The sequence below is a fragment of the Meles meles genome, chromosome 5 (genome assembly GCF_922984935.1).
Source record: "Meles meles chromosome 5, mMelMel3.1 paternal haplotype, whole genome shotgun sequence".
NCBI classification, from domain to species: Eukaryota; Metazoa; Chordata; class Mammalia; order Carnivora; family Mustelidae; genus Meles; species Meles meles.
The window spans coordinates 30,673,934-30,698,796 of record NC_060070.1 but is presented as its reverse complement, the minus strand read 5'-3'; the positions used below and the strand labels follow the sequence as shown (position 1 = coordinate 30,698,796).

The following is a 24,863-nucleotide window of genomic DNA, read 5'->3' as shown; positions in this document are numbered from 1 at the left end:
GACTAGGCTGAATCAGGCGCTAACCCCAGGGCGTGCGCGGTGGCAATGCTGAGCCAGGCTCTGGTTGGGGCTTAATTTTAAGGGGGTTGCAAAGAAAGATGCAACCAAAGGACAAACTCTTGTTCTTCAGCCAAGACAATCAGTGCCTGGAGACGCAGAGCCTCCCTCCTTCCGGGCCTTCAAAATTACAGATTTGAGCGCCGCTGGGGATCAGGGCTGCTGGGGGACTCCACAGAGCCGCGGGATCTCACCCGGCCCCTTTGCAAATTGTCTCCCTGCTCAGGGGCGGCCTGCTCCCGCCCAGCCTCACTTAAATCTTCTCTCAAATCGCCGCTCGCCAACTTCCTCCCGTGGCAACTTGCTAAATCTCTGCTCTAGTTAATACTGTAGGGCCGAGGATAAAATAGCAATGGTATTGAATGGATGTTGACTTATCCGACCCAGAGGAGCAGAAATCAGAGATTGTTTGCAGAAGCTAATCGTTTCTGCTGAGAAGCAGGGGAAGCCTGTAGGGCTCGCCGTCAGCGGCTCCTCCCCAAACCAAGCCACGGGAAGACTCCGGGTCTTAGGTGCTCCTCCCCACCTCCGGCCCAATAAAAAATCCTCCAGGGAATTTAGACAGGCGGCCGCCTGGCCGGGACTGCTCTCCTGGCTCCTTTCTCCATCGTTTGAATTTGCGACCTCAGGTTCGGCGCCCACCAGATCGGAAACCCAACTTCTTTCGGCAATTTGCTTGGGTCGGTAGTTCAAAGACCTGGGCAGGGCGGGTGGCGCGTAGCCGTTTGTCATTAAGCACCGGACCCTCACAGAGACTTCTCGCCAAACCCCCCTCTCCTTGACACTCGGGGGAAGTCTCTGCTTTCAGCAACGGAGGCGAGGCGAGGTGAGGTGCACGGACTCCAGGCGTCTAAGGGGGTAAGGGCAGCGCTGGGGGAGAGCATTAGTAGTGTACACAGGAGGAGTAGGTGGGGGTAAGTCGCAGGTCAAAATCTTTACCGCAAACCTCAAAGGGAAATGACAGTAGTTGGACTAAAAGGGCCACTTTGGAGACTACCAGCTGCTCCCCAAATCCTGGCGGCAGAGAAGTTTCGTTGCTATGGTTTCGAAGAGGTATAAAATCCACCACCCAGAACTAAACGTGCTCAGGCTCCTTGTACGTGTTGTCACAACCCAGGGCCCGGCGAATTCCTTGGGGGTTTGCATCACTCTCTGACCGAACATCTCAGTCCTGGTCCCTCCATCCCGGAGCAGGCGGGGGTTGTGCGCAAGAGATGAAATCCCGGCCAGAGGATTTTTAACGTCCGAGCCTGGAGGCGCCCAGAATTCTCGCACTTTCCCTCCTGCTGTCCAGGGGCTAGAGCTGCGCCCTGGTGGCCGCAGCCGCCGGGAGTGTGCAGGGGCCGCGGGGAAAGGAGCGCGGCGCCTTTAAAGCAAGAGGCGAGGAACCCCCGCCAGGAGGCGTGTCTGTCTCCGCCGCCGCCGCCGCCGCTGCTCCACGGTCTCCGTCTCCGCCGCCGCCGTCACTCGCGCTCGGCGCCCGCGGCTGCGCTCCTCTGTCCGGGAGCCGCAGACTTCCCGCCCGACCTCCTCCGCCTGCTCCTCCCCGAGGACCACCCCTCCCCCTCCCTGCCTACCTCACCCGCAGCGAGAGGTAAGGACTCCCCCCGGTGGGCTCTGCTCGGGGCTGCCTCCCGTGGTGTAAGTTCCCACAGGAGGGACCGGGGGTGGGCGAGGGGCTTTTAACGCCTGGAGAGGAAGAAGGCGAACAGCCGCGCCTCGGAGCCCGGTGCGCTCAGGGCACCCGCTGGACCGATTCGCTGCGAGTGGCTTTGTCCCGCTCGCCTCAGCCAATTCCCGTCAAGGATACAACTGGCTCGGTTGGCTGCGGGCGCTCGCGTTCTCCACAGAAAATAATTTAATAAGTGGACGTGTCAGGAAGTGGCCTCAGCTACTGGGACTCACGCGAGGCGAAGAGAGACAGATGGCAAGAATCTGTGTATCTGCCTGCGGGTCTGAAGAACTCCCCAGCCTTCCTTCCATCCGCCCAATTTTCCATGAACCCTGCTCTTTAGTTCTGTGCTGAAGTACAGACATTGATTTTAACCAACGCCAGTATTGAGGGCTTCCGAAAAAAACTCGGAGGGTGTCCCATTAGGGTAGGGGGAGTCACCCACCAGGGTGGATCATAAACGCTAAAAACTTTGAATGACTCTCATCCCCTGACATCTTTACCTTCAAGGAGTTCTTTAGTAAACACCACGACCTAGCTGAGACTCCCTAGATAATGATTTCCAGTTTAGGGAACAGGGGACGTTAGAAAACTTACTACTACTATCCTTTCGGTAACACACAGGCCACCTTCTAGCATTTCTGCATCTTCATACTGTAAGTATTCTGTCATGAGAAATTACCTTATGGATGGATGATTATTTTTATTTCAAAAGAGATGATTGATTCGTTTGAATCAATTAGCTTGTAGTTTAGTTACTGGAAGATAGGTAATAATGTTTCAATTTTGATTTGCCTAACTTTTTTTTTCCATTTTATTTATTTTTTTCAGCGTAACAGTATTCATTGTTTTTGCACAACACCCAGTGCTCCATGCAAAACGTGCCCTCCCTATTACCCACCACCTGTTCCCCCAACCTCCCACCCCTGACCCTTCAAAACCCTCAGGTTGTTTTTCAGAGTCCATAGTCTCTTATGGTTCGCCTCCCCTCCCCAATGTCCATAGCCCCCTCCTCCTCTCCCAATCCCACCTCCCCCCAGCAACCCCCAGTTTGTTTTGTGAGATTAAGAGTCATTTATGGTTTGTCTCCCTCCCAATCCCATCTTGTTTCATTTATTCTTCTCCTATCCCCCTAACCCCCCATGTTGCTTCTCCATGTCCTCATATCAGGGAGATCATATGATAGTTGTCTTTCTCCGATTGACTTATTTCACTAAGCATGATACGCTCTAGTTCCATTGCCTAACTTTTTATAGGAACCATTCCTGTAACCATCAAGACAGCTTTCAGTGGCCTTAGAAACTTATTAAACAAACAAACAAACAAAATGAAACACACAGAAGGAAGGTGATTGAGAAATAAGTAATGCCTGGAAGTCTTACCTGTTTGTTTTCATCTATTTAAAACCCACTGGGGATTGCACAGACTAAAATTTCTAAAAAGAAAAGAAAATGATTTCACGGCATGTAAAGCTATTCCAATTCAATTTCTTAATTAAGATACACTTATTTTTGGCATCTAAAAATTAATTAAAACTCTAAGTGTCATTAATCATCAATGCAGCAGAATGTTGGTGGAACAGCTGATAATGTGATCAGAATCACAAGGATTGCATAGCATAGCATTCATAGTTAGAAAGAGTGAAGTGCAAGTATGCAACAGTGTGTTTTTAACTGATACCAGCTCTGACTTTATTCTCTGGCACCTCTAATGCCACGGATGAACAGCCTGTTTATTTTAGTTTAGCTTATGTACAACAGGCCACACGCATGGAAGAATAGGTCAGGTATTACTGTAAGATGAGGTTTCCCAAATGTCATGTAGCAGCAGGACTTTGGTGACAAGTCAAGTGGAATCCTTAGAAAGAATTCCATGTGGAAAAATTTAAATATAGATATGGTGTGGAAGAACCTTTGAAACACCTTTGAAATTCACGTTGTCCTGGGATATGTATTTGCTGTTTCTTGCAGAAGGTATCAGCATTGTCTTTGTAAACGTTATGCTGTAGGGATTATTACACATTTGTACACGCCCCAGCAGGTGGCAGCTAACTAGAATAAGATTCATTTTCACTGGGAGAATAGAAAACTAAAATTGCTTCTCAAGTAATAGTGCCCAAGAATAAGAGGTCATTAGTGTCAGTAAATATAAAAACACAGTGACAGATGAAGCTAATGGCATTTTGTTGTTGTTGTTGGAACAAGCTTTACATAAACATGATGTGCATTTTGTTCTTTGCTAATTTATCATAGGCTTGATATCTCTTCATGTCAGCCTTCTGTGTGTGTGTGTGTGTGTGTGTGTGTGTGTGTGTGTGTACAGGCTTACTTTAGATACAGCTTCTCTCTCTGTGTGCATGTATGTGTGCATTTGCAGTTTGTCATCTCTGCTTTGACCTTGGAGCCTACAGAGCTTTGGCTCTTAGAAATCAAGGTTGCCATATGGTTAAAATAGACAAAAAGCAAATGAAGCTATGCAATAAGGTGTGTAAATCTCACTGTTGCTAAATATATGATTGTCTGACACCAAATCATATTTTTTTCCCTTTGTGAAAGAAGAAAATTACAAAACTGGGACAATTTTCAAAAGAGTTCAATATGGTTAGTGACCACTATATAATGACTATCAATCCTTCACATAGCCTTAGCTATATGAAGGTATCGGCATTGGGGAGAAACTTGCAATAACTTCAAAATTGCCCTACTCTGAGGTATCTTCTCTACTATCAAGTCCTTCCATTCTATTATTGGGGTGGTAATCTTGGGATTTTGTTGTTTTGATTTAGGTTTCAGCAGGTTTTTTGTTTGTTTGTTTTGTTTTGTTTTCGGGTTGTTGTTGTTTTTGTCCTAGGAGTGAGCAAAGTTTAATGAAAAAGAATGAGAATTGATCTGATTAGCCTTGTAATAGATGAAAAGCTGAAGGTGGAGAATTCAACCAATAACTAATTGTATATTTTAGAAATGTCTTTAGCCACTGAACATTGGCAGGATGTTTTTCAGTATTCTGAAATCTTAGTGGTCTTTCAGGCATTTTTTTAAATACTGAGAAACAGTAGTTTAGTGCTCATGAGGGAACTCACAGTTAATGTAGATGGCTTTTGTAGTAGTATGCCCTGGAAAGGATGACTATTAGCACATCCTGGGTAAGCTAAGCAATCCCAGTAATTCACACTGAAATATACATACAACACAGTTGAAAAAATAGTCTTCTTGACAATGTGAACAATGCAATAACTCAGATTCCCAGACTCTGTGTAGTAGAAATATTCACATTGTCACTTCAAATGGCACATTACCCATTCAATGTACTACTTTCAGTGTACTACTTCAGAATAAATCAATGCCTGGAGCGCTGTCCGCGGTTCTGAAGAAAGGTCGTCTCCTATCTTGCAGAAGTTCAATTAGACAGGTGGACTTGCTCTTTGTGATGCTGAAGTCTTTCAGATTAGTTGATGGATGTAAATGAACCTAATTTAGCATATGTGCAAAATTGGTTCTTTGGGGACCAATTAATAGTAAGAAAAATTTATGTAGACTTTTTACTGTTTAATATACTGAGTAAGAACTTCATGAATCTGGAAGCTTGATCTTTCACTTTTCCAACTAGATATCCAATAAATAATCCCACAAAAGCCAAATAGTTTACAATGTTAGTTTTAAGTAGAGAAGTTACAACTGTAATGTCAAATTCCATTATGTTAACAGAATATGTGAACAATGACTTACGGTACATTTTGTTTTCTCAGGTTTTATTAAATGCTAACTAAACTGCAAAACTGCAGTATTTTGATTAGTCACAATAGACCATGTATTTTCATGTAGTGTATAACAATCATATTGACAGATGAAAAAACTAAGAATATTTACTCTTGCTCTGGCTGTCATTATTATATCTGCTAGGATCAAAAAGAGAAAGAACAAATAGAATAGGATAAATGAAACAACAAATACAGAACGTATTGGACTATACATGTCTTACAAGAGATATTTTAAACATGGACTGAAGGAGTCGCTAGAAACCCTTGGTTTTAGCACAAGGTGTTCCTTTTAAAGTGCTCAAATAGTCAGATTATTTGATTGAATTGCCTGCTACACTGCAGAACTAGTCATTCATGATACTTATTTTTGACACTGCAGTTATGCCTCCATCTTTTTTTTTAAAAGTCAATGCCCACTTAATGCTTTTGCAAAATGTAGCTTTATTTTCAAATCAGTATTTTATAATACCTTAAGAAAAAAATAGAATAAGAAAATCACTGTGATGGAATGAAAACATTACATTGTTTTCTTGCTATCTGGAATAAATAGTACTCATATCCCTCCTTATTAAAAGATTAGATATTCCTCAAATAAGGTAGAATCTTATAATTTTTTCATAAGGTTTAACCTATGCCCTGTTATTTGGTTATGAAAAGAAGATTAATTTTAAGAAACAGGTCTAGCCTTTTTTGCTACTTTTGTGCTACTTGATCACTTAAAATATTAATATGTAGTAATATACTTATTACTAACTATCTCAGTTTCATTTATGAATGTAAAATATTAGGACTGGGTATTTTAATCTCTATGCCTGCATGACAGCATATTACTTATTTCAACAGCAAAATGTATTTTCATGTTAAAAGAATATATACTTGTGTACTTTCTTTTCCTTGGATAAATTACACCTGATGAAAGCCAAGTCAGTCACTGCTTGAAGACTAAATATTCTGACCAGAACACCAGACAATAATAAGGCATTTTTAGGCAAAACTGTGACATTCAATGTTGCCCAAACTATGATCCCATATTATGCCTCTAAAAGAAAAACATACTCAAAAAAACAAAATGAGAAGAAATTTGGGCATAAATTATTGAAGCCTTTGGAGTTTGTTATACCAAATTAAACATCATTGTCTTTATACACAGGCACAATTATTTTAGGTCAGCTAAAAAAAAAAAGTGTGGAAAAGTATGATTCCTTCATTTTAACTCAACACTTTTCCTCCTAAAAGACCACTTGAAGACATCTATTTTTTTTTTTTTTTAACCCCTGGGTAGTAATCAAGGAATGTCCACTCAAGTTTTTAAAGACTATCTTAACTTCTGCAATTGCACTCCTATCTATATTCACTCCTGGACTAAATTTTCAGAATATAAACAAGACTTTCTTTTAACCTAAACATAGGTTATATTTGTAGTAAATTCCTTTGCCTTAGACCATTTCCTTTTTTACAACTCCTAGGCAAAGTGACTTTGGTTTAGCTTGTCATTTATTAAAATTCATCAGCTGATTGTAAGAAGTCTGTTTGCATACACCAGTTACTCTCTTAGCAAAGGCTCTTACGGAAAATAAAAGCAGTTTCTTCCGCGTAAATCAATCCGACTTCTTTCTTGAAACTCAAGGCGGGCGATGAGATCGGTTGCATAAGAGATATTGGGAAGCTCGCTGGCAGGGAGCCTTAACAGGCAAGCAGCTATCTCAATTTTTCTCACTTAATCTTGGCTTCACGTCAGAAGCTGTGCAGCAGTGCAGTAGAATAGGGCCTGGCAAAACCTTTGCGAGCAAAGCGCCTTTTGTGCTGGGACTGTGGTTCGCTACCGACGCCTCGGAGGTTTCCAAGGCTGGATTTCCTATTGATTTCCCCCTCCTTTGCTTCCCCAGGCTCGCGCGGCCGGACATTGTGGGTGTGCGTGCTGGATTTCTCCCGGATGCTCCCCGACTAACATGGATGTCCTACCATCCCTTGCAGTGGAAGGTTGCTCCTTGGCGCAGTGAGTGAGGAACATGCAGCGATTGCTAATGGGGTTGGGAAGCGGAGAATCCTTCCTCTCTCTGTGACCATGCCGTGATCGTGTCTGCGGCCACCACTCGACGCATCCTCATTCCTACCCGAACCGGGAGCCTAACGCTAGATCGGGGAAGTGGGTGCCGCGCGTGTGGACACAGAAACACCATGAAGATTATTTCCCCGATTCTAAGTAATCCAGTCTTCAGGCGCACCATTAAACTCCTGCTCTGCTTACTGTGGATTGGATATTCCCAAGGAACCACACATGTATTAAGATTTGGTAAGATTCCCCATCTCCCTCTGCTGCCTGGTATCCGGCTCCCAGGCAGCCGGATGTAAACAGGCGGGCTCCCTCTGACAGGCGGGTGGGCTCAAGGCATTCCGACCTGTTTGCAGCTCCGGAACCTCCCGGGGTTTTAAAGAACCCCCGCGTGTCATTTCATTTCCTTTTCTCTTTCTTTATTTAAAAAAAAAAAAAAAAAAAAAGCCCCGGGAGGATGAATGAGTGCCAGTGTGTGTGGTAGTGGTCGCTGCGTTACCTCCACACAGCAGCCGGAGATGGTGATGACGCTGGGGGCACGGCCGGCGCTTGCGCCCGCCGGTCTCCCCGGGAGCCTTGCGGGCTTGGCCGGCGGGAAGCGCGCGCCAGGGCTCCACGCCTCTCAGTTTGCGGAGCTCGAGAGTCAGTACCTGGTAACTCTTCGGCAAGTTGGCAAGTTGGCGTCTGTCCGCTTCGGTCTGGGACGCGGACAGGTCCGCAAGTGAAAGGCGCTAACCCTTTGGATTTCTTTTGTGAACAGAGAGCCTTTTAGGTGAATTTCCCCGCTTTCCCAGCCCCTAGCGCCGTTACGGGGACACGGCGCTTTTAAAAATAGTGTTGTAAGGTAAAAGCCTCTACTTAGCAAGAGGAGGCTTTTTTGTTTTGGGTTTTTGTTTTGTTTTGTCTTGTTTTTAACTTGTGAGTCCTCCTCTCACAGCTTTCTGACGGCGCGCGTCCTGATCTAATGGATGATTAACAGTGGTGATTGGGGCGGAGAGTAGTCGTGCATGGGAATCTAAGTATGCATCTTCATTTCATCGTGGCATGATAAAAGAGTCGAGTGGCAGTTACATACTAGAGGAATCTATCACTTTCCTAAGGAATCAGGGTTCCTGTAGAGCGCGAAGGGAAATCTAAACGTGGGATTCCGTGGAAACGCTGGTCAGAAGGTTTGCTTGGAGGAAATGAAGCGTGGGCAAACTCAGCTGCTGTGGATGGCCAATGGAGTTTTAGTAGGAGCAGAACTAGTGAGGGAAAGTTCCCTTAAGTAGATAAGAAGGAGAGAGGAGAAAGCCAACCAGGTAAATGCTCCCACTGTGGGCGCCTCCTTTGACTGTTCAAGTGGATTTAGACCAAAGAGTGCAAGTAACCATATAATCCTGAGCATGTGTTTTTGAAGTAAAAACAGATCCATTAAGTCAGTCAAATTTAAATTGAAGTGATTGCCTGCATCTCCTATCATATCCACAGCATCTTCTCTCTTTCCTTTTTCCCATGTGCTTTTTCTGTAATGATAAAATCATCTTTATAAGGCTTTGCGAAACCAGGGTAGGAATGCTTTTCACATATTAAAAAGGGAATCCTACCTTCCCCTCCCCCATTCAGCACGTAAACACCTGGAGTCCAGAAGGCTGGTAATGACAAAGAGAGACAACAGGTTATATCTAAATTCCCACTGTAGCATTTTTTTTCTTTCTTCATGCCTTTAGATGGTACTTAAGTACGTTGCTCTTAGCAACAAGCGTCCACAGGAATGCCTGTTCTTTGGATGAGATTAAACAGGTCCCTGTATCATTGAAAATGTGTGTGCTTTCAGCTGTCCTTCAAGCATAGTAAATGCTACAGTATGGTAGTTTTGCCCAATATTTTGAGTAGTACAACCTACTTATTTGGAATACTGAGGTATCTTCTGAAATGTGTTTGGGAATGAGTGTGCCTTAGTGTGTTTGCTTTCAGCCTGGGTGGGGGAAAAAAAAGAAGACTTGGAACCAAAAAACTGCCACCAGTAATCTAAAGATTTAATTATTGCTGGTCTGGTCTTGCAGCACAATATTTGCTGAATCATTAGATTGTTACATTCGCTGATCATTTCATATCTTCATATTAAAAATCTTGGCGACTGTTGCAGAGTGTGTAGCAGCTTTCTAAAAGAGCTGACACACACACAAAAATATATGTTCCTAGACCAATGCTTACTAAGAATGTCCTTAAGAAATAGGAGAGTAGGCAAAGACCTTCTCACAGTGTCTTGATACCCTAAACCAACAGCTCAGTTTTTAGATAACCTGTTATTTTCTCCATTAACTTTAAACATCTTCCACATGGAGATCTATTTTCTCTGATTTCTGACCTGAGTTATGGGGAAAGATTGTGTACATTGTAATCAGTAGACCATTTCCCCTGTTGGGACTGTTTGGATGCAATGAGTTTTTTGGAGGGGTTTGTTTGTTTGTTTGTTTGTTTCCTTCTGGGGAAACTTGTTTTGAATGGACTGGATGGTTGGTTGAGAGTGTATAAGCCATTCTTGAGAAAGGTTAATTTCAACTTTGACTCAAAGGACCAACCAAAACCTCATCCTTAGCTCCTGTCTTGTACTGGTAGGGTTTGGATTTGCTGCTGAAACGGCTACACCTGGGCAGTAGCCTGCCGTGTGCAGGTGAGAAAAGCTGCCTCTGCTAAAGAGGTGGCAATTAGTCCTTTCCCCAATTCCCCCACAGGCTAGGCTTGACTAGGAGCTGCCAGCCACCCAGCGACTCCATCTCAGTGCTATAGCAACTCCTGAGCCTTGCTAGGAAGCTACCCCAGCCCCCCTTCCCCTCAGGTGGTGGAAAACCACCCTCAAGGGCTCTATGCTCTCTTTTCTACCCCTAACCCCTGCCCCCCAGATCTCTTAAACCCCACCCTCCACGTCCCCTTCCCCCCACCCAAGGGCCCTGACCCTGTGTCCTCCTATCAAAGTCTGGATTGGGGAGCTGTCTGCCCTGGGTGCTGACCCTTGCCTCATCCCTTGCATCCTCCCCCCATCCCTTCTGGGCACAAATTTGACTCGCTTGCACCGGGGCTTTCTTGCTCACGCTCTCTCATCTCTCTGTCCCTCTTCCTCTCTTTCTCTCTCTCTGGTTCCAACGCGCTCTCTCTCTCTCTCTCTCTCTCTCATACACACACACACACACACACACACACACACACACACCCTCAGGCAAATGCACTCTCGCAATGCAAGTCTGACACTTTGGTACAATGACTCCTCTTTAGTGCCCCCCAAATGTAGGCAGCTATGCCTGGGAGCGCCTATGTCCCTGCACACACCCCTCCCACTCTGGCTGGCTCCCACTGAGCTTCACACCCCGGCCTGTTCCTCCTTGGCTTAGCAAACAACTCTGAGAGAACTTGTCTAGAACATTGACTCTAGGGCGGTTTCCCTAAGCTTTAAGAAAGCCCAGGACCGTGAGGAAAGGGACGTATGGTCAGCCAAGAGTCAGCTCCTCCAAAGCGAGAGGGCTGGCACCTCTCCATGGGTTGGGCTGTTTCTGTCTTTGATCCTAGCTGTGCACATCTTGGCTTCTCCACAGCGCCCACCTAGTGAGAGGATATCAGGGGACAAAGTGGATCCCGGACAGTTAGAGTCAGTTTCCCCACTCCAGGTCAGGTCAAACGTTCTCAGAGCCAGCTTTTCCAGGTGCCCGAGAAACCCCCACTCTGGCTGCTACCAGGCACTGCGGGTCCCAGGGCCATGTAAATGAGGCACCTTTGTGTCTCAGCAGCTGCCGCCTGGCCCTGCGTGTAGTTGGAGAGGGCAAAGGCAGGATCCTTCCGTTCTCGGGGGCTACCCCCAATACCACAGTCTCCCTGCTGAACTACTGCAGCTCTCGGTACTTGAACACTGCTTCTGTTACAGGAGCCTCCCTTCCTTCCTGTTCCGTTCAGACCTCTGCTTCTGGAAAAGCGTGGGTGTAGAGGGGCGCCTGGGTGGCTCAGTGGATTAAGCGTGGGTGTAGAAAGTGGCTCTGCCTGGGGTGCTGTACTGGGCTACAAATCCCTTTTGTAGTTTGGGGGTGTGGGCATCTCCTTTGAGCAGTCACTCCTCCAGCTGCTGATCCTTGCCGATCTTCGAGGTCGGGTTATTTTACAGTCCTGATCTGAATTGGCATTTAGAATGCCAGGAGCAAAGACATCAACCCAAACTTTCCCAAACTCTTGGGCAGCTTCTCCAAACTAGTCCTGTCCGAGAAGCTGAGCGTGTGATATAGGCCACTTCTTTCCTCCAGCTGCTTTGACCTACCTTTTCTTTTAAGCTTGCCGGTAGAACGGCTTTCTTTAAAGGCTTCGCAGGCAAGGTCTTCCCCCAGATGCGCTCAGACCTCTTTGCTACTGCGCACTGGCCAACACTGTGGCGCAGCACGTAGCCACCTCCCAGCACACATGCCGAATGTGAAGACAGCTAGCTCAGGGACAGCTCAGATAATAAAACCCACCACGTGAGAAGGAGTGGAAAGAGTTCCTCTGGAAATCCCCCTATTTGCTGGACATCCCATGTGCTCCCACATATAATAATTAGTAGCTGCTGTACTACGACATCAAGGAGGGTGAGTGAATTGACTGAGCTTAGAAGCCGCCACTCTCTACAAGTTCTTTGAAAGAGATTTTTCTTCTTTTGGGAGGTGAGGTGGGCGGGAGGGAGGAGTGGCCTTACATCTGGGAGCAGGAAAACTGGCTCTTGAGAGGCGGGGATGGGGGAGTAATAGCGGCTACTGTTTGAAACAGATAAAGCTGGGAACACCTGCTCAGCTGAGCTCTGGAAAGCAGGGCAGGGAAATCTTTCCAAGAAATTGTCAATACAATGGCCACTAATATATATATATATCTGTTTTTTACTGAAGTTCTCACTTATTCTTAAAGCTTCAAAGACTAACTCTGATGTGATCCATCAACAGAGGCACATTCATTTCAGAAAATGACTTTGAAAAATGATCTTTTCGTCCTTTAGAAATAGCACCCCTTCTCCACCCAGACGTATGCAACTCAACACATTTTCAGGCTTTGTGAGGTTGTCTTTCGGAAGTGAACAGGGGTTTATATGTCAGTAGACATTTCTTTAGACAGACACCTTCTGCTTTTTAGTTTAATTCAAATGATTATTGCAGTGTGTTCATTCCCTGAATTCTCAAATGACACTGTTTCAACATTTACTCAGCACAGGAAAGTTAATGTGACTTGCTCCCACACAAAGGAGGAACATACCATAGACCAAACACAGGATGTATCATTGATTATCAGAGCCTTTTCAAGTCTATTCACCATTAAATAAAGTGTTGCCTGTGATATAGATGACATAATCTTTGATTTTCTTTTAATTGTCAAAATTTCTGATACAGAAGATGCCTTGCTCTTTTGTAGTACAAATTAAAGGGAGAGGAACTAATTTTCTCTTTCTGTTCTTGAGATTTTATTGTGTTATTGTAGGTCCACTTACACTTGTTGCCTGAAAATTATCAATATCCATTTTCCACATCAGAATAGAAAGCAGTTCACTGTTTTCAGCTGCACTGTATTGAAATCATCAGTCCACTGCCTCCATCATACCCGGGGTTTGTGGGAGACCTTAAGTTTTCCCCCGGTAGAATGATCTGATGTGTTGAAATGGAATTGTTGATTATCTTATATTTGGGTGACATTGTAGCATTATCTCCTACAGGCATTCAATTCATAGTGTAGTTATCGAAGTACTAGAAATGCTTCAAATGAACCTTAAACCCTAAATCTTAGCATGAAAGGTCAGGTCAAAAGCCCCTGAAAGGGAAGGAAGTAGGTGCACATCATCATTATTGACTGGCCTAGATTAAACACCAAAGAGGAAGATTTCAATCTGATAACGTCATAGGGCTTCCTGTTTTTCTTTGCTGCTTCTGCTGACAATTTTGTAAGGTAATTAAATTGGCTGATTGAAGTCATGGTGGTCATGGGGTGATAAGGACCATTTGGATTTAATGGAATTTAAAACAACAGAGCACTGAACACAACTCTTACCGAACAAGAATTTTAATGGCCCATTCTGGGTGCTGACTAAATAGAATGCCCTTAACAAGTTTAATCGAAAGGGCAAGGCAGATTAGCACTATCCAGTCTTTATGGTTGAAGATTGGGGAATTAAAATTATCCCTTTAAAAGACTCATTAATGCATTATCAAGATTTAATGTAGGTTAAATAAGCTTTCTTTAGATTTTCATCATATATGTGAACCTAGGTTTAGGAGCAAGTTTCAATAAGGAAATTTTTTTTTTTTTAAGATTTTATTTATTTATTTGACAGACAGAAATCTCAAGTAGGCAGAGAGGCAGGCAGAGAGAGAGGAGGAAGCAGGCTCCCTGCTGAGCAGAGAGCCCGATGCGGGGCTCGATCCCAGGACCCTGGGATCATGACCCGAGCCAAAGGCAGAGGCTTTAACCCACTGAGCCACCCAGGCGCCCCTCAATAAGGAAATATTTTTAAGAACTGACCTAATAAATTGAATTATATGTCTCTTACTTCAAACACAAAAGGCATTTAAAATTCTTTGAGAGTATACAGGGTATTGAGGGTAAGTGTTGATAATGAATTCTTTTCTGTAAATGAAAAGATTTGACTTTTTGTTTAAAGTTTCATCGTTGTTTTACTTATAAACAAAGCTTATCTGTAGTAGAAAAACTACAGAGGTAATAAAGAAGTTCTCAGTATAGTCCTAGGTTTTTGATCTTTTATGTTGTCTTTTTAATCCTGTCCTTTTTTTCTCTCTCTCTCTCTTTCTGAAAATTCTGCATTTGGATTACCACATTTTAGCCCACTTAGGTCCCTTCTCCCTCAAAAAGGGGTGGTTTCCTACTTTACACTGGAAACTCTGAAGAACAGCCAGTCCCAACATGAAAGTCAAGGTTCCATCTATTATGAGATTATTCACACACTTCCAGCTGTTTCTTTCCTTGTGGAATTGTCTACTGAAAGCTGTCCAGTTCTTCGATAATTAAAAAAGAAAAACCCCAAACCCAAGTTTTCGTATGAAAATCTTCAAGATTTTAATTGTACACAATTTAAAAATCTGTTTTAAAAAATCTGAGTTGACAAAATCGAAAGCAACAAGCAGCCTAGAAGTCACCAGTTTTCACCTTCCAGCCCGTCCCACATTCCATAGGTTCTATAAGGAGCACAGACTTTTCTCACTCCCTGTTGATCCCCAGACAAATAAGTCTCCTTCGACTCACGCCTCACAAATTTAGGGCCAAACATTTCATATTGTTGTATTTCAAAGCAACAAGTTTTAAAGCAATTGGTTTAATAAAACCAATCTGATAAAACCAATATGAATAGGAGATTAGAGATGACCATCAAAATCTATCCGTAAGATTTTTTTAAATTTTTCATCTTATTTTTGTATTTGGCCTTTGATGTACCTCTGCATTTATGGCAGCATTCAAATATAGTATTTGCTTATAGATTGATTTCAACCATTTATTTTCTGAACTAACAACTCAACATTCTTCTCTGGATTTAGTGGAAAGCCAGGTCACTAGACAGCAGCAGGGCTTATGTGTGAAGATCTGAAAAAGTCCGGGGAGGGGCCCCGGGTGGTGCAGTTGGTTATGTCTGCCTTTGGCTCAGATCATGATCTCACGGTCCTGGGATGGAGCCCTTGCATTGGGCTCCCTGCTCAGCTCCCTGCTTCTCCCTCTCCCTCTGTGCTTTCTCTGTCTCTCTTGCTCTCAAACAAATAAATAAAATCTTCTTAAAAACAACAACAACAACAACAACAACAACAAAACAAAACGAAAGAGTCTGGGAAGCTGTGGCTTTCAATTATTCTCCCCATGGACACATGTAATTCTGTCAGTCTTCCTTTTTAGTTACACATTTGCCCTCTTCCATGGCCTTGTTGTAAGACAAGTATATTCTGGAAGGGAAAACACATAGTCCCTAGACCTTAAAGTTAGGCTAAGGTTATTATACTGATTGATTCTGTCTGTGACAGAGATGCTGAGATACAGAAGAGACTACCCCATCCCTAAGGGAGTGCTGAGTGACTAGCACTGATGTGAAGGGGAGACTGAGAAAACAGAGAAACCAAATGCCACTGGATACAGTCTTTTCTAGATTTACCAGACATCTCAGTGCTTTGTAAATTGATCTTTTTGCTTGTATTGGTCCAAATCTTTGAGGATATGTGATTATTTTAAATAAGATATCAGTGATAGTCTTACATTGACATATCTCTTCCCAATCAAAAAGTTCTTTGAATACTTTGCATACTCTTTAAAATCAACAAATGACTTTTCCATCACTGAACTAGAACAAGTATTTGTAAAGTGTTGCCTCTAATTCCCATTTCAGTGTCTATCTCAGTCTTCCTACTTTGAGTCCTTAACCGATCACGATGGGAATATTTCTCAGCTTAAATGATCAAACAAGCAAAGCAAATATTAAAGAAATGTCCTGCTTCAGTATGGTCATAGGCATTTGATCTATTTTATGTTGTCTTTTTAATATTGCCTTTCTCTTTACCAACTGAAGCTTCTGTATCAGATTATCATAGCTTGTAATGGAGGCCCTTCCTTGCCCAGAAGAAATGAATATTCTCTCAAGATGAAGCGGGCTTTAGAAAGCATCAAATCTAGTATCCTCCATTTGCTGATGAATTGCCAAAAGCAGTTAAATAGCTTTTAAGGTCACAGATAATTAGTTTCAGATTTTACACCCAAACATGAATATCCTGACTGTTAGTCTAGTGATTTTTTTTTTCAGTGAATTATATTATTTTCCAGTGTAGGCTCTCACTCTGTGCTTTGCATCCATTTTAGGAAAAGGCCTTGGTTCTAGGTAGCTCCCCTAGACATTTGCCTACTTCATTTTTTTCATCTTTCTTTCCTAGAACATTATCTCATAGGGGAGGGGGTTGGGAGGGATGGGTTGGCCCAGTTGGGTTGGGTATTAAGGAGGGCATGGATTGCATGGAGCACTGGGTGTTATATACAAACAATGAATCATGGAACACTACATCAAAAATTAGTGATGTACTGTATGGTGACTAACATAACATTAAAAAAAATTATCTCATAGATTATCCCTTTTCTCTTTTTCTCCTTCTTTTTTGTCATTCTCCTTTCTCCTCTTCTGTGCCTGCCAAGGTCCTCTTTCCCCTGGGTCCATAGCTTAACCTCTTCTACTCATACAATAAATAGTAATTGAGTACATATTATGTGTCAGGCCAATAGAAATCTAAGACCTAGCTTCTGCCTTAAGGAGTTTGTAGTCTAATTAAAAATATTTTATATAGAGGGGTGCCTGGGTGGCTCAGTGGGTTGAAGTCTCTGCCTTTGGTTCAGGTCATGATCCCAGAGTCCTGGGATGGAGCCCCACATCGGGCTCTCTGATCCATAGGGAGCCTGCTTCCTCTTCTCTCTCCACCTGCCTCTCTGCCTAGTTGTGATTTCTCTCTGTCAAATAAATAAAATATTTTAAAAAATTTTATATATAGAGGGAGAGGTGCTGAAAAGATATATAATAGTTGTTTAAAGGAGATTATTGTGGATTTGAATTTTTATGGAAGAGATGTGACTCTCCCTGGGGCCTATAAAACCTATGTGATAGGGAAGTTGCGGGAGGAACGGAGTATATCACTGACAAAAGACTCAGCACAAGAGAGGAAATCTAGTCAGAAGTTAAGAAGTTGAGCTTTGGGAGAGGGAATGGACCAGCTCTGTCCTCCTATCTGTCTTTCTATCTATGGAAGATAGAGAAGGCCTTGCTTTTTCAGAACTTTAATATTTACGTCGCAGGACTTCAACTTCTGTATGTAGCCTCTGGAAAGCCGTTGAAGGTGAAAGGATGAGCTTTACTTAGTGTGCAACAAGCAGTCAAGTGGTTTCTTAGGCTGCTGCTTGTGTTTTATGAAGAATAAGTGGATATCCCTTCTCTGTCTTACTGAAATGAAAGCAAAGGACCCATCCTTGTCCTCCATTATTGAAGCCTTTAAGAAGTTCTTGGTCTGGGATTGCAGATACCTTTGAAGTGAAACCCTGAAATGAAATAAAGCAATGTCCTTTTAACATGTGGCCAGATGACATGATTAAGCAAAGAAAAGTTTCCTGTTAATCTAAGGAAAAATGCATTGGAGGACAATTTAAAAGTACTCTTAGCTTCTTTGAGGAATAAAAATAAATGGCCTCCAGGGGCGCCTGGGTGGCTCAGTGGGTCAAGCCGCTGCCTTTGGCTCAGGTCATGATCTCAGGGTCCTGGGATCGAGCCCCGCATCGGGCTCTCTGCTCAGCGGTGAGCCTGCTTCCCTCTCTCTCTCTCTGCCTGCCTCTCTGTCTACTTGTGATCTCTCTTTCTGTCAAAAAAAAAAAAAAAAAAAAAAAAATGGCCTCCAAGAAATTCTCAATGTTTATTGTCTGACTTGAAGAGCTCTTCATTCCCTGAAGCATTATATATGTATATCTATGTAGTTATATATATGTCACTATGTTGCAGTTATATATATATTATGTAATAAAATCATTTTAAATTAAAAATAATTTTAGTAGAGTAAGTTCATTGTTAATAATATTTTCTAATTCTACATGCACTCAGCACCCAGAACTCTGAGTTTAGTTGTTTGAGTTATGAATGTTACTCTTAGTTTTGTCATCTAGTGATCATAAATTAGGAAAAATAATTAAATTATACTGGACCTTGGTTTCCATGTCTATAGAATTGATGTTACTTGCTATGTGTCTGTCTTTCAAGGATAATATTGGAATTAATAGGAAAATGCATAGAACATTCTGCTTAATAGCAGAAAATGTCTTTTAGAATTGAAAGTATAATTGCTTATTTACCGTGTATGTTTGAAGGAAAGTAATACTTGTTAATTACATGTACATTTAATGCATAAACTTAAACTGTGCATAAACATTAAAATAGTCCGTCTTTTCTAAATTACTCGCAAATATTCTTCTTCGCAATGCACTTGAAACTATTATAAACACATTGAAAAGCATTTATCATCTAATAGAACAAACTTATTCTGAGTCGGTAGCTTTATAGAAGAGCAGGGCCATAATTTCTGTTTCTTCTTTAACATTGGGAGTTTGATTGGCATTATCAAATATGCAGAATACAAGTAGGAAACAAGCCATAGCTAACATAAAAAATAATATGCAAAGACATCATGCTAAGTCCTTTCATTTAAGATTTTTCACAACTGCATAGTTTTTCTAGTTTGTGGCCACAAAAATTTTCTGGAAAGCTGTGTGTGATTTCATATATACTTCATTCTTCATCCATCTGCCCATGGTGAACTTTTAGCTGTTATTCAAGTTTTGTATTTCAAGTCATGCAATTGACTGTATTTGATCCATTTGGGTCGATTCAGGAAAGTTACATAAACAGATTTGATACAGTTATTTGGGATAGATAAGTGGGACTTTTCTATGATTACACTGGCATCTTTATCAAGGAGCTGTGCTAGGCAGTCTTTGTGGAGCTTACTGTTTAAGGCATAATATAGACTTTGGTGCTACCCCTATACCATTAACCTCACTATCTTTCCCAAAGTATTTCTGACTTACATTTGGCTCTTTTTTCCCAAGATATACCCAGTGGTAGGGGGCTCAGCATAGAGGTGGGTAAAGACAGGTGAAGGTGCCTCCTTCTCTCCCACCTGCCACATTGGAAAATCCAGAGGACCATTTGGAAAATTGTATTCAACTTATAATACACTTTAATGTTTGGAATTTATTTTTAAGTTTTCAAACTTCAAAAAATTAAGTTTATTAGGAAAGTTTCTTGGATGTTGAAGATAATGAGGTTTTAGATCAGTGATTCTCAACCATCAAGAGTGGGATCAAGGAGAGGCAGCCTCAAGATTTTTATGATAATCTATAGGAGGAATGGATTAAATACACCTTGAAAAACACTTTTCGATCTTAAGCCTAGTTTTTGGGTTTCCTGGAAGCAGCCTGCCCATCATAGCAGAACTGATGCTAGAGCAGGTGAAAATACAGTTGAATTCTGCCTCCAGGACATGAAGGAAAGAGCAGTTTTCCATTCAGTCGTTTTTTCCATGAGAATTCTAGTTTGATCCCTCACAAAGCCTTCCTAGAGATCAGGGGTAATATTCCAGTCACTCACCATCATCTTGTTATGTAAGATAGACTTCTTTTCCTTTTGCTGTTCCATACATTGATTGTCTTTTACAATCTGGACTGAGTTTTGCTTCTTCTGAAAGGTCTGTGTTTAGACAGGGATTCTGTAGGTTAAATTCAAGCATTGCGAACAGACTTTGATCAGACCAGTGGCTCCCAAACCTTGTTTCACTCAGAATGGAAGGAGCTTTAAATAATTTAAATCCCTGGTTCCCAAACCTAAGTATTTTGTGGAAAAAATGTTTCATTTTTTTTGTTTTATTTAAATTCAAGTTAGTTAACATATAGCATGTTATTAGTTTCAGAAATAGAATTTAGTGACTCATCAGTTGCATATAACACCCAGTGCTCATTATATGAAGTGCCCTCCTTAATGCCCATCACCCAGTTAACCCATACCCGCCCTCACCACCCCTCCAGCAACCCTCAGTTTGTTCTCTCTAGTTCAGAGTCTCTTACAGCTTGTCTCCCTCTCTGTTATTAACCTATTTAAAGTGTTTCATTTTTTACAGCTGCATGGTTGTAGTACCTTTGCTTTTTTTTTTTTTTTAACTCCTATGTAATATACATAAAAGAAACAAACTCTAAAGGCAGGTTGAGGATCAATTACTGAGATAGATGCTCCAAAGTGTTTTGACCTTATAATTTATACTTCATCTGTTTATGATGGGCAGATGGTTCAGTTTTCTGGATTAGCAGTTGATGATCATGACTAGATTGTATATAACCATGAGTAAATTTTATAGGTGATGATTGTGGCTTAGATATTTTATTACCTCTCATAACATACATGGTGTTGGTCTCACAACATACCCCTGGGAAAGCTGACTGATTCTTTTAAACCTAAGCATTTGAATAGTCATATTGATATAACTGAGCTCACAGCCCAAAGAGACATTAAACAGGGGTTATTTTCCAAATAATGTCTAAGATGTTGTATAGTTGTGGGACCTTTCCCTCCTAACCTCCTACCCAGGGAGCCCCAAATATATCAATTTAAAATTTAGTTTCCCCCAAATCTATCAGAAAATAATTCTGGTAGACAGTTGCTGTAGGACACTGACTTGGCTGCCAAGAATACATGTAAATAGCCTGGAATCTAGGCTAAAAATAGAGTCTAACCTAGGTTGTGTTCATTAGAAACCTCTTGGATGATTGTATGCTCACCCCTACTCCCAACTTCATTGCTCTGATGACAGTCTCTGGGTCATTGTTAAGTTATGGTGCCAAGAGTTGAAATCTGGACATGATGTTTGAATTGAAACCAGAACGCTCTTAGGTATTTGTTTAAGATAGACATTGTCAATAATTCCATATGCCACTTCAACATTAAAACTGATAATATTTGGTCCAAATTATTGGTAAATACATTTGTCATATTTGCTGCCTACTAGGTTTAAACATTAGTTTGTTAAATATATTCCTATAATTTAACTTGCCCTTTGGGAGACTATACAGAATTATATAGACAAGACACTTCATTGATGGTACGATTTTAGTATATGTAGATTGGTTAGATAGTCTAATGTATTAAAAGCATCATAATCACATGATAATCATAATTTTAAGACAAATATTGAAGGAATTCATCAGAGTAAGTTTGCCATTCCTCAGAAGTTTCTTTTTTTTAATTGGGCTAAACAGTGTTTGCCAATTTGTGTTCAAATGTTATAAAGTCTTTTAATTAAAACAGTTCAGAGGGCATTTAACAATTGAGAACTTGTAAATATTTAATTTCAGAAAATGTATCTGCTGGTGTGCAGTTCTTTGGAAGGCAAATCATGAAAAATTATTTTATATGACATGATTTCACAGTACATTTTATTCACATATATTCATCTAATTGTAGTTCCAGAATTACTATGTTTTTAACCTCTCCATTTGTGTAGGATGAATTTGTATATATGTAGGATACACAAAATGCTCACAATAGAAGAAAAATTAATAAATTCACATTTGCTCAAGGGTATTCATTTATTGGTGTTAGGTTGGAGTCTCTGACTTTATTAAACTTGATAGCCACAAGTAAATATTAATGGAAGTGAATTTCTCTAACTTTGTTGAATTTTATACATCTTTTATTTCCTAGCAGGTAGCCAGACTACATCGGCATTTTCAGTACAAACAAGGATAGAATCTTAGCTAGGATTTCAAAGTGCCATAGTTTATAAGCAAACTGTGAAGAGAGTTTTAACTGTCCAATTTGTTTATTGTTCTTCTCTATTGTATCTATTATAAGGCTGCTAAACTTGAATATAAAATATCCCTGCATATTAATAAGAAAAAGCCCTATTTAGTGTAAGTAATCTCTCTTCCTCTCTTTTATTAAAATTATTCTTCAAGGAGGAGTGATAAAGCTAAATTGTTTATTAGAAGATAAAATAATGCTTTGTACCATGGTTGTAAGGAGGATGCTGAAAGCATCCTGTCAACTCTCAATTTTGATTCCATTTTTAATTTAAATTAAACATTTAATTAAAAATTAAATTGCCATTCAATTCACCAGGTACTGGTGAATTTACCAGATACCAATGCTGAAATTATTGAACACTCTCAATACTGAGCATGTTCAATAACTTCAGCATTGATATCTGGTTCATCTCTTTGATTATTGACATAAAACAATATTTGAGAAGCAAGATATAAGTAAAGTTCCAGTAAATATGAAAGTTTCCTGAAAATATGGTTGATTATTTAAAAAAATACATTATATGAAGATTCCTAATGGTGCTGTTTTTTAACTAACAGGCAGCAAGATGTATGTTCCTCTTTTCTTTCTTTTTTTTTTTTTTTAAAGATTATTTGTTTATTTGAGAGAGAGAGAGAGAGAGAGAGCATAAGCAGGGAGGGGGCAGAGAGAGAACCTTCAAACAGACTTCTTGGGTGCAGAGTCCAACTTGGGGCTCAATCCCAAAACTCTGAGATTATGACCTGATCAAGATTTGGCCACTTTACCCACTGAGCCACCCAAGTGCCCAAGATGTGTTGTTCTCAATTCCCCATTCAATAGGTTCTTTTTCAATATTTTATTTCAGTACATTGTTAGAATGAAGACTCATCTTATTGACTTTTAAGGAATTTACATTTAGTTTGATATAATATTTTAAAATGTACATATATGGAAATAACTTTCCTCTAATATTTAGAGGAAATATGTTAACTCTAATATATACCATATAATATACTGCATTTTTTCTAATATATACATATCTATAATATTTACATCTCTGTGCAAGCAACTACTACTTCATTTCATTATCTATCTATTCATTCATTCTTTAATTATCCATTTAACAAATGTTTAATTGATTACCATATGCCAGATACTGTGGTGGGTTCTAGGACACTAAGAATTTGAGAGTAGAAAGAACAAGGTCCCTGCATCATGGAACATACATACACACACACAGGTGAAGAGAGAGAAAGGGAACTAGTCTAAATTATTTAAAGTATTTGAGTACTGTATTAGTTAGGATGTAGACTCAGTGACATATCATGGAAATATCCCTTTACACCCTGGAAAATCAAAACAAGACAAGATAGATGTTCACCTCTCTTTGCACACGAGTCTAGATGTGGGCAGTGTAGGGGTGGTGTACTGGTTCTACAGCTTTCTGAGGTTCATGGTGTTTCCAGTTCTCTATTCTAGCATCTGGGTCTGTCATTTGGTGTGGCCTTTCTCATAGGCTAAAGTGGAGTTTTAGTGATCTCATGCAACTTCTTCGTAGCAAGATGGATGGACACCTCCTGGATGTTGTACAGAGCTTTTACCTAACATCATGTGGCTACAGCTGAGCAAATAGGAGGCTGAGAATTGAAGTCCTATAGTGTGAAACGTGCTCAGCTAAAGATTCCAGGGTCTATTCCTACAGAAGTCATGGAGAGTGAATACTAAAGTACCGCTGCTATTCTCTGCCCTGAGCAACCAAGTAAACACGTTAGGAAGGAACTTTTTAGAATTTTTAATGTGTGTGTGTCTGTGTGTGTGTGTAGTCATGAAGTAATGCTTTGTAGCACATTTGGAGAATATAGAGGAGTATAAAAATGAAAATAAAACTTCTCATAATTATGACATTGAGGCAAAAACACTGTTATCATTTTATTTCTATTTACTAGCTTTTTAAAAAAATTAAAGCAAAATACTTTGGTTGAGTATCAGGGTAATACATATTTATTGCAGAAAATAGAAAATATATAGAAAATCATAATGTAAGTATATATCACCTGTGACCTCACCATAGGTGACATTTTGAGGTTTATTCTTGAATCTTACTGTACATGTTTGTTACTTTTTTCACTCAACAGTTTATTGGGATATTTTTCTGTCATCAAGTATTTTTCTTTTTTTTTAATTTTATTTATTTATTTATTTATTTATTTATTTATTTATTTATCTGACAGATCACAAGTAGGCAGAGAGGCAGGCAGAGAGAGAGGAGGAAGCAGGCTCCCTGCTGAGCAGAGAGCCTGACTTGGGGCTCCATCCCTGGACCCTGGGATCACGACCTGAGCCTAAGGCAGAGGCTTTAACCACTGAGCCCTCCAGGCGCCCCACCAAGTATTTTTCCATAACAATTTTTAACAGTGTGTGGCTTTCCATCATAGAGATGTTTGTCATTTATCAACCAGTCCCTCTATTATAGGATCATGAACTTGGGTTTTGGGTTTAGACATACATGAGTTTGAACTTGGCTCTGCTTCTATGAGCAGTATGACTGGCACATGTTGCTGAGTCTTCCTAAGTTTCCTTACCTGTAAAATGGGAATATTAATATTATCTACCATACGCGGTTATTCTCGGGATTAAAACAGGTAAACACATATAGTGCTTAGTGATGTGCCTGGCATGTAAGTACCTAACAAGTGTTATAATCTGTCAATCATTCAGTTGATTTTGCCACACAGAGTACTTGATTTTGGTAATTGGTTCAGGCTCATTTAGATCAGATACTTGTGGATCTTATGCTGTCCTCACAAGGGCATTTGGACCCCACAAAAGTCCTGGGATGTCCCTCACTCAGGTCAATGGGTTGCCCTTTAGGAACATGAGGGGCCGGATGGTTGACCAGAACCCAGTAGACCATTAGAAGGCTGACATATAAATATCATGATGTTTCTCTGCAGCTGTAGACCTGGCCCTCTCTGCCTGCTTCCAAGGATGAGGCCCTGTA

The 24,863-nt window shown here is 41.0% G+C and overlaps 1 protein-coding gene across 5 annotated transcripts in view; it reads left to right on the top strand.

Annotated features, from left to right (window-relative positions):
- Positions 1-1,546: 1,546 nt before the first annotated feature.
- GRIK2 (glutamate ionotropic receptor kainate type subunit 2) overlaps positions 1,547-24,863 on the top strand; it is a 657,055-nt gene continuing 633,738 nt past the window's right edge. For all 5 annotated transcript variants that reach the window (XM_046006541.1, XM_046006542.1, XM_046006543.1 and 2 more), the window contains exons 1-2: positions 1,547-1,651; positions 7,373-7,779. In XM_046006541.1, coding sequence (XP_045862497.1) covers positions 7,665-7,779 — 115 coding nt within the window. In that variant the 5' untranslated portion in view covers positions 1,547-1,651; positions 7,373-7,664. The remainder of the gene's footprint in view (positions 1,652-7,372; positions 7,780-24,863) is intronic.